The sequence below is a fragment of the Cimex lectularius genome, unplaced genomic scaffold, assembly GCF_000648675.2.
Source record: "Cimex lectularius strain Harlan isolate CLEC.00 unplaced genomic scaffold, Clec_2.1 scaffold156, whole genome shotgun sequence".
Lineage (NCBI taxonomy): Eukaryota > Metazoa > Arthropoda > Insecta > Hemiptera > Cimicidae > Cimex > Cimex lectularius.
In genome coordinates this window covers 869,081-879,523 of record NW_019392760.1, presented here as the reverse complement: position 1 = coordinate 879,523, position 10,443 = coordinate 869,081, and the positions used below count along the sequence as shown (strand labels likewise).

The 10,443-nt window shown below is 33.9% G+C and overlaps 1 protein-coding gene across 1 annotated transcript; it reads left to right on the top strand.

Moving 5' to 3' along the window:
• The first annotated feature begins 171 nt into the window (after positions 1–171).
• LOC106669794 (small G protein signaling modulator 3 homolog) lies at positions 172–10,136 on the top strand. The gene is made up of 15 exons (XM_014399528.2): positions 172–659; positions 5,009–5,202; positions 5,268–5,363; positions 5,431–5,805; positions 5,862–5,992; positions 6,340–6,573; positions 6,638–6,732; positions 6,797–6,942; positions 7,439–7,536; positions 7,678–7,860; positions 7,930–8,040; positions 8,102–8,269; positions 9,470–9,612; positions 9,667–9,827; positions 9,886–10,136. The coding sequence occupies exons 1-15, from the start codon at positions 591–593 to the stop codon at positions 10,076–10,078; spliced, it is 2,397 nt and encodes a 798-aa protein (XP_014255014.1). The 5' UTR covers positions 172–590; the 3' UTR covers positions 10,079–10,136.
• The last annotated feature ends 307 nt before the right edge of the window (positions 10,137–10,443 follow it).

Genomic DNA, 10,443 nt, shown 5'->3' with positions numbered 1-10,443 from the left:
AAGGTCTGTTCCTGATTGATAAAAAATTGATTCGATTTCAAATTTGTGTACAAAAAACTGCAATTTCATTGTTACGAGTTGTATTAAATTGAAGTTTTGTTATAAAATTCACAATTATAATAAGTAGATTAAGTTAAAAGGTTTGAAATTGCCTATTTGTATAATAATGAATTCCATGTACTAGGCAGAGTTCCTGATTGATTGTTGATTAATTAATAAGATTGAATAAGGAAAACAATCCATGGAAATCGTTCAGTTTAGGGAAAAATATATTTTTATTAGACCAATAAAGTACAAATATTAGCTCCTCCCCGTCCTGTAGTGATCTAGCAAGAAATCTAGAAACTCGGAGAGGTTGAAAGAAGGTTGAGTTTCGTGTTTATCTGTCATTGTGACAAAAAGGTGGTGGAAGTGTGAAAAATTAGTCGCGTTGAGTAAAGCCCCGTTTATCGCGATGGGCGAGCTTTTGAACGGCGGATCACTGCGTGAGAGGGAGCTTTTTTGAAAGGCGGCCCGGCCCCCGGACTCAGCGGAAACACACGTGCCGCTCGCCCCGTTTTTACAGGCAGATTCGCCAAAACGGCCAACATATGGAAGTTGCCAAGTCGTTGTTTTCCTCCAGGCCCCACGACGGCTACACCGGCAGGGAAAACCACAACGTGAGTATTTTCCAGCTTTTCGCGATTTCTGGAAAATGGGTAACGTTACGCCCACGCAGTCCAAATTATTTCACCACCACTTTAAGACTGAAGATATGTTGTTTGATTTAGGTTCCAGCTGAATCGAATTGTTTTTATATCAATGAACCTCCTGTGCACCTCCCTTTCAATACATATCGCTTAGTAAAATGTGAGAAAATATGGAAAAGCATTAGTTTCAGACTACTAACATTCATGGTTCAATGGAACTCTATTCAAACATCTGGAAATCTTATTGTAATCATGAATTTTTCATCTGAAAAGTGATTTTGAAGATTGATCAGATACACCCACAATGCTGGAAGAATTTTTCCTATATCATGTAAAATTTAGAAGAAGAAAATATAAATTTTGTAACAATAAACCTTACATTTATCACCTGACTATATGTCTGTATAATATTGGAGAGCTATACTTCCAGCATTACAAACATTTGATTCATATGGAACTCTATTCAAACATCTGGAACTCTTATCGTAATCATGAATTTTTCATCTGCGAAAGTGATCTTAAAGATTGATCAAGTGTGCTCACAGTGCTGGAAGTGTTTTTCCTTTATCATTTAAAATTAGGAAGAAGAAAATATTAATTTTGTAGCCGTAAACTTATGTTCATTTCTTGGTCATATGTCTATTTAAAATGGAACGCTTCCAGCATTACCAACATTCAGTTCATATGGAACTCTATTCATACATCTGGAACTCTTATCATAATCATGAATTTTTCATAATAAAAGTGATTTTGAAGATTGATCAAACTTAATCAGATACACTCAAAATGCTGATGCTGGAAGTATTTTTCCTATATCAATTAAAACTAGGAAGAAGAAAATATTAATTTTCTTCCTTATGTGCATTGGTTGGTAAAATGACTATATAATATAGAAAAGCAGTAGTTTCAGACTAATATTCATGGTTCATATGGAACTCTATTCATACATCTAGAACTCTTATCGTAATCATGAATTTTTTGAAAAGCGATTTTGAAGATTGATTAACTTGATCGGGTACACTCACAATGCTGGAAGTATTTTTCCTATAAAGTTAGGAAAAAGAAAATACTAATTTTCTTCCTTATGTGCATTGGTTGGTCAAATGACTATATAATATGGAAAAGCAGTAGTTTCAGACTAACATTCATGGTTCATGGAACTCTATTCAAACATCTGGAACTCTTGTCGAAATCATGATTTTTTTTTCATCTGCGGAAGTGATGTTGAAGATTGATCAGGTGTACTCACAATGCTGAAAGTATTTTTCCTACATCATTTAAAATTGGGAAGAAGAAAATATTAATTTTGTAGCCATAAACCTTACGTTCATTCCTTAGGCATATGTCTATTTAAAATGGAACGTTTCCAGCATTACCAACATTTGATTCATACGGAACTCTATTCATACATCTAGAACTCTTATCGTAATCATGAATTTTTTGAAAAGCGATTTTGAAGATTGATCAAACTTGATCAGGTACACTCACAATGCTGGAAATATTTTTCCTATATCATGTAAAGTTAGGAAAAAGAAAATATTAATATTCTTCCTTTTGTGCAACAACATGCAAACCTCTGGAACTCTTATGAATTTTTCATCAGCCAAGATCATCTTGATGTCTAATCAAACTTAATAAAGTATTCTCACAATGCTGGAATTATTTTTCCTATATCATGTAAAATTAATAAAAAACTATTAATTTTGTAGCAATAAACCTTATGTTAATTGGTTGATCATACATCTATTTCGTATTGAAAAACTATACTTCCAGCATTACCAACATTCGTGTCATTTGAACTCTATTCAAACATCTGGAAGTCTTATCCTAATCACAAATTTTTCATCAGCGAAGATCATCTTGATGTTTGATCAAAGTTGATCGAGTATTCTCAGACTGTTGGAACTATGGAACTATCATGTAAACTCATACTATATCATGTAAAATTTGGAATAAGATTTTTTTTTCTTTGCCAGCCAGGTATCTGTCACACCACAGAGAAGATATGAAGTTTGTACATTACGTTCGTTGCTTGGTCAAATGACTGTAATATGGAAAAGCAATAGTTTGAGCACTACCAACATTCATGGTTCATACAGAACTCTATTCATATATCTGCAACTCTTATCCTAATCTTGACTTTTTTATGTGCTAAAGTGATCTTGAAGATTTGAAGATTGATCAAATTTAATCAAGTATACTCACAATGCTGGAAGTATCTTTCCTATATCATGTAAAATTAGGAAGAAGAAATTATTAATTTTGTAGCCATAAACCTTTCGTTCACTCCTTGGCCATATGTCTATTTAATATGGAACGCTTCCAGCATGATCATCAGGTTTCAGTTTTTTCATCAAACCTCAACCTTTGGACCAGAATTGAACATTTGTAAACCGCAATGAACTAAAGTTGAACTGAACAAATGGAAGAAATGACACACTGGATGAATTCACCAGGACATCATTATTTCAACCAGAAAAACAAAAAAAATCTCTCAGCAGAGAGGAATTAAGGAAAATAATAGTCCTTTAATAATAATCTCGACTCTGCCATGAAACAACAAACTTATCTGACTGCAAAGTCTTAGCCCGAAAACGGTACAGCCACTTCAGAAAGGCACTGGGGGAATAAGTAAAGAGGAATCCTAGAAAGTGCTCAACTGTCTTAAGTAAAGTGCACTTTCTGGAGTATGGGCATAAAGAAAGATCAATTGTGTATATAATAGATCTTTTAGATTATAGCGGAAAAAGAAAAAATATATTATGTTTGGTGTTGTTATATCGAAATATCATTGATGAATGTTCCTTAAGAGAAAATAAAATTTCATTACTATTGAATTGTGCATTAAGAAAATTATTTAAGTTGTAATAAGTTTTTTAGGCAATTTCATCATCTTTGATCATTGCGATACAAATGTTCTATCAGTATAACAGAAAAAATGGGCAGTCCAGGATGATCAAACTACTGTCAAATAATTCAGAGGAGATTGTGACTAATTATTGAACATGTTCTAATAGTTTTATAAAAAAAAAAGGTTTGGATGGGATGTTTAGTCAGGTATAGAAACAAAGCCAATTATCTTTTCTCTGCCGATGTTTCGGAAAATATATTTCGTTTTTCAAGGCACAAACAGAACAACAAAACAAAAAACATTCTTAATGTTAAATTTTAGAAACAATATAGAAGGTAATTCAATTATAAAGAAAATAAACAATTTACAGAAATAGTTTATAAGCTTTGGTCAGTTTTGTATTAGCAGTTTTTGTTCAATTTCAGCCATCCATATGTTTTGTTTCTATACCAGACCGAACATCCCATCCAAACCTTTGATAAAATATAGAAAACGCAGTCATTTATTCATCAATATTCTAATAGTTTGAATAATACATACGAAATAAGGCTTGTGAAGGAAGAAAAAATTTTCCATCGAAGAAGCTAAAAAATGATAAATAATTAAACTTAGTAAGAGAAGGGAAACTTTTTTTTAATTACTGCAACTTCTAGGTCCCTTTAAAAACTATTTGCCAGTTATCAAAATTTTCCTTCTAACTCCCCTATTGTTGTTAGAGATAAGAAGTATAACGATGGTACGGCAAATCTAGGACAGCCTGCCTAAAAGAATGAACCGAAGTGTTGAAAATAAAATATGCCAAACTTGACCTACTAGGAAATCTTGGAAATATTTACAAATCTGCCAATTGATTCGTCCTCATATTCGTCTACTCATACTTCACTTAAGTAATCTTGTATAAGATTATCTATTTCAAATATTGTAAATCATCACAGTGTTTTTAGGCAAATATTTCGGGTAGTGTTATTTCTTGTAGTGGGCAGTTTTTCGGTTCAACAAAACATTGATGATTTGCTAACTTTCCACCTGTTACACTTATGGTAAATAGTCATTAGGTATTAGTTAATAATTTGTTTTAAGTGAGAATGGGAAGACTGGAATTATATTTGATAATAAAATTAATAGGTAGTGTTTATTTTGGCCATTTCTGATTATTTTTGTTTGCCTAACCGTGAAGGTTTGGTATGTTGGGTGAATTTGAGCATTTCGCCATCTTTAGTACTGAACTGGCATTCTGTGGAGTCGGAAACACATCTGACAGACCAAAACCCAGTAAAAGGCCTGGTAAAACAAATTGATCAAAACACAGGTTCATCACTCTAGATCCAAAAGAAAATCTCACAATTTTATAAATTATAATAGAACAATTTAAAATTTGTTTAGCATTTATTGATCACATTCATTTATCAATTTTTTAGATATTTTCTTTTTGTTTTCTTGGCAATTAACCATTTTTTTGTTTTTACAGGAACAAGTCACTACAGTATACTCTGATGATGAAGAATCAGAGCAGAGTCCTGAGCCTTTCCAGGAAAGGGTGGATGCGACTCCAGAAGGGCCGTTTTCAGCACTCACACCATCAATGCGACCTCAGGAGATCCTCGCTCAGATTCGCAAAGCGCAAGAGAACACCGATGACTCCAATTTGGAATCGGAATACCGGTATGAAAATTTGGCAAACTTTAAAAAAAAAATTGTATTTAACTCATACGTATTTGTAATTTCAGATTTGACGAATTTGGATTCAGGATAGAAGATGAAAAAACAGAAAAGAACTCAAACGAAGTGGTTTCAGCCCCTTTAGCTGAAGATGCCAAAGAAAGGTAATTTAAATTTCTTATTAAGAAAAAATTCAATCTTTTTGAAACAAACCAAAAAAAATTCTTTAAGGTTAAAATGGCTAGCTCATTTAGAGTTCAGCCATAACAACGACTCAAAAGATTTATCATGGGAGAGGGTCGAGCTGAGGCTACCAAAGACAGACAAATTAAGAGAGATGGTAAGAGAAGGGATTCCGCACTCGCTCCGGCCACAGCTCTGGATGCGGTTTTCAGGCGGGCTTGCCAAGAAAATGAACTCAGACGTCAGCTACAGGGACATAGTCAAGGAGTCTTCAAACGAAGACTTAGCCTCGAGCAAACAGATTGAAAAAGATCTCCTGAGAACACTTCCGGGTAATGCTTGTTTCAGTAGTTTGACATCGACTGGCATCCCTCGGTTACGGCGAATCCTCCGGGGAATTGCTTGGCTCTATCCTGACATCGGGTAATTATTTGATTAATAATTAATAATCTTAATTTTTTTAACTGTTTTTTTTTTAGGTATTGTCAGGGAATGGGTATGGTAGCGGCCTCCCTCCTCCTCTTTCTAGAAGAAGACGATTGTTTTTGGATGATGTGCACAATTGTCGAGGACCTTTTGCCAGCATCATATTACACGACAACTTTAATGGGTACTAAAAATATTTTATATTCAATAATTTTACAGTTTTGACATGTCTATAGATTTAATAATAAAATCAAGGGGCGTCTGTTGCCACAATGGTTAAGGCATTTACATGGTAATTCATCATAAGGTAAAGTTCTCGGGTTCAAATTCAGAGCTTCTTTCAAAATCACTGGCACCCTGAGGTTCACATAAATCCATAGCTAAAATACCTCTGTTAAAAATAATAGATCACATAGATGGTCAAAAGCTTGAACAAGAGGAAACAGTAGTTTAATTCTACAGAGAAAAAGGATCCCAACACATTTGAGAAACAGGAATAAATGTTTTTTAATTAATATTTGTTTTTTACAGGAGTTTTAGCAGATCAGAGAGTTTTGAGGACTTTGATCTGCAGTTATTTACCATCAGTGGATGTCACCTTGCGCCAGCACGACATCGAGCTTTCTCTCATAACTGTGCACTGGTTCCTCACCATTTTTGCCTCTGTTGTGAACACCAAAATCCAGCTGAGAATTTGGGATATCTTCTTCTTTGACGGCTCCATCATATTGTTTCAGATAACACTTGGGATGTTGAAAATCAAAGGTTTGTTTCTTATTTATTACTATGCTGATTTGGACATTTTGAACTGTTTTAATACACCTTTTAGAACCGACGTTAAAAGAGCTTGAGAACTCAGCGCAAATATTCAACTGCCTGGCTAGCATCCCTGGGGAGATCGATGATGTTGAACAGTTGCTACAGGTATATTGTACTCCCATACGTATAATTTTTCCAGTTTATTTAACAACAAAAAAATGAATTTAAGGTTTCACTAGAAGTAGGAAGCACTCTGACAGACATGATAATCGATACACAGAGGAGACGACACCTTGCCTACCTCATGACAGACCAAGGCGCTCTCGTCGGCAACCCCGAATGCGCTCCAAATCTCCCTAAACAGCACCTGACCAGGTTAGCTTCAGCCATCTCAAGGATGTTTTATGCCATTTTTAGATATCTATGCTATTGTATCGTCACAAAACAGTGAACGTCTTGTTTAACCGTACCATGTGTTTTTATTTAACTAGGGGTGTAGTGATTTGGCCAAAGAAAAATATTTATGCTTTTACTTAGTAAAATAATGCATGCTGTACTTATTTATTATTATAACTTACAATTGTATTTAAATAATTATTAAACATTATATTTATTTATTTGGTTTAATGAGTGGTTTGTTTTTTTAAAACAAAAGCACCTGGTTGTGCATGGCCCTTTTTTTCCATTCTAGTGTACAGAAAGTCTTTTTTACCTTGGCATGTTGCTTGTAATGGTTTTGGCTACATTGTGCCTTATAATCATTTTGTGAATTGTCCTGAATGATTAGTAAGTATTATTTTTGTCTGAAATTTTCTGTGATTTTCAGCTATGCTTGACATCTTGTTCTTAATCTTATTCTATACTTTTTCAGGAGGCAATTAAAAAAATCAAAATCGGTGATACAGCTTATACTTTTTGGTGACGAAGAAAGTGGAGAGGATGTAAAATCAAAAAACATTAGGCAAACAGGTATTTTAAAAATTTTGGCTTTTAATTTATCATTTTCTGAAAATAGAGGATTTAGATTGACTAGTTACTTTTAAAAAAATAAAAAATAAAAACTTAACAGATAACTTCTTAACAGATCTTTCATTTTAAATTTTTTGACAGAGATTCTCGTTGACTTGCGAGAGTCGATATTGCAGGTGGCGAGGCATTTTTTCACGATGGAACCAAAACTTAACAAAGAGGGATGCCTTATCGCCGACTACAGCCTCGAGAGTCATTCTTTAGACCACGAACACTATCTCAATGTGTCTAGGAATAGGTTAAGGCGAGCGAAAGCTATGTTAGGTATTATTTAAAACCAAATATTTAAAAAATATATATATCAGTTTATTACTTTATCCCTACCTCTTTTAGATTTTAAAAGAGGGGACGATGATGAATTGGGCTTTCGTAAAAACGACATAATCACTATTATTAGTCAAAACGACGAAGACTGTTGGGTCGGAGAACTCAACGGGCTTAGAGGTAGCGTAACGCTTTCCCTGCAGCCGATTTGAAACTGTTTAAAATTTTGATAATTTTTCAGGCTGGTTTCCGGCGAAATTTGTACAAGTTTTGGACGAAAGGAGCAAACAGTACACATTTGCCGGTGACGATTCGGTTAGCGAAACTATAACGGATTTGGTGAGAGGCACACTCTGTCCTGCCATTAAACAAGTTTTCGAGCATGGTATGAAGAGGCCGAATTTTCTCGGTAAGTACATTATTTCCTCATTTGCCATTGAAACGTATGTAAACGTATTGGATTAGTAAAGAAAATGAAGAGGTATTGCAATCATAAATTATTTAATTTTTTTTTTCCTAAAAGAGGGTTCTAGGTCTCAAAGTTCATTATTTCAAAAGGGAATCAATTTAATAGTATTAATAACAAAAATAGGTCATCCCTGTCATTCAAAATAATTTTATGGTCAACATAGTCACAGTCAAGACCAACTCAAATAAACAATGAAAAAAAAAGTAACACCAGAAAATAAACCTAGATCTGGTACAATGTCCACAAGAAATAACCCTTAAAGATCACAGGGTAGCATAAAAAGATAAAACTAATAAATGAACTTTTATGATGAAGAAAAAATTATTTATAGATGACAGGTTTCACCAACGAAAGTACAAATGTTATGTATTGAGTATCTTTAAATTTTGTTTTGTGTTAAAAGTTGTGTGTTATCATGTTGACGGTGTAAATAAATATAGACGTCTGGTGCACTATTATCTTGAAAATAGTGTACCTTAAAACAAAAATCAGTCTGGCTGACAATAACAATATACTAAAAGCTTAAATAAAATTATAAAGCTAAAGTAAACAGCAAATTGTATTGAATAAATTTAAAAGTAAAGTTAATTAGTAATCATAACTTAATAACTAATTTAAGAACTAACAAAGTCTGGTCTTCTGACAATCTCCTCTGGATTTACTGATCCCTCAGTGATATCTCCAACTTCTCACTTTCTCTTCTTCCTTTAATCTCACTCGAGGTCCTCAGGAATCCCATAACCCAACTAAAAGTGCAAAAAATGGTCTGAAAGTCAATTTTTCATTTCACTCACTCTTGTCATATCTCCCCGTCCTGTCATAACCACAAATCTCTTCCTGATCCCTCCGCAGCAGGGATCCTGCAGCCTTTGTCCACAGCTTTCTTGAAGAAAGTCTATCTTGAACTGACCACACTTCAACAAAAACAAAAATGGTAATTTTTTTCTAATGACAAAGTAATTTACTGAATTTGTGATGTTTCTAATTTAAATTAAAAACATCTATTTCATTAGCAATATAAAAATGGAATTTAAATTTTTTCTTTACAAATATTGGATGGAATTAAATTTTAATAAAAGAAATCTCATAAGAAAGTAGAATAACAGTATGTCAAAAAATTTATTTGAAAATGTTTTCCAGGTGGCCCTTGTCACCCGTGGCTTTTTATTGAAGAGGCTGCAACCCGTGAGGTTGAAAAAGATTTTAACTCGGTGTACAGCCGGCTGGTACTTTGCAAAACATACCGACTAGATGAAGATGGGAAAGTGCTCACGCCTGAAGAGGTAACTTTCCGTATGACTTTTGTTTTCTTGGATGTTTACACTTAGTTTCTGTAGCTTCTTTACAGGTGCATTCAAGCAGTCAATTTAAGTCATGACAACGCCCATGCTCAAATGGACGTGAAACTGAGAAGCCTCGTCTGTCTCGGCTTGAACGAGCAAGTCCTGCACCTTTGGCTCGAAGTGCTTTGCTCAAGTCTTGATGTCGTTCAGAAATGGTGAGCTTCGAGTTTTTATTTTTATTTTCAAACAAAACTGAACATATGAAATTTTTAGGTACCAACCTTGGAGTTTTATGAGTAGCCCTGGATGGGTGCAGGTTAAGTGTGAATTGAGGATCCTTTCACAGTTTGCCTTCAACCTCAATCCAGACTGGGAGTTGCCAGCCAAACGAGGTCCACTGCAACCTCTCAAGGATGGCGTACGAGATATGCTCGTCAAACACCATCTCTTCAGCTGGGATCTGTAAACTTTGAAATCAAACTTGGCGTCCACATTGACTGAATAAAAAAATTTAAAAATCAGGATTTTTCTTTTCTTTTTTTAATTGTTTAATTTTCTGTGCCAATTAGGAACAATTTAATTGAATATATTATTATTCAGGCTTGAAAATGAAACCTCAAAATAGAAATTCTTATTGTTCTGTTTTAGTCCCACAAGTGGTCAAATTCGAGTGCCTTATTAAAAGGTTTTGAAAAATTTTGTCCTTCTAAAGTTTAAAATAACCCTTTTTAAGTTTACACGCTTTTGCACAAACAAAAAGAAATCTAAGATTTCAGTGTTGGATCCTGGTAATAAAAGTGAAAGGATAATAAATTTGAAAGTCACAATATA

Bases quoted from the DNA above. Each gene is read 5' to 3' on its own strand.
- LOC106669794 (XM_014399528.2), top strand. From the start codon at position 591: ATGGAAGTTGCCAAGTCGTTGTTTTCCTCCAGGCCCCACGACGGCTAC. The intron at 5,993-6,339 runs GTACTAAAAATA...TGTTTTTTACAG, and splicing joins TTACACGACAACTTTAATGG to GAGTTTTAGCAGATCAGAGA. The intron at 7,537-7,677 runs GTATTTTAAAAA...ATTTTTTGACAG, and splicing joins AAAAAACATTAGGCAAACAG to AGATTCTCGTTGACTTGCGA.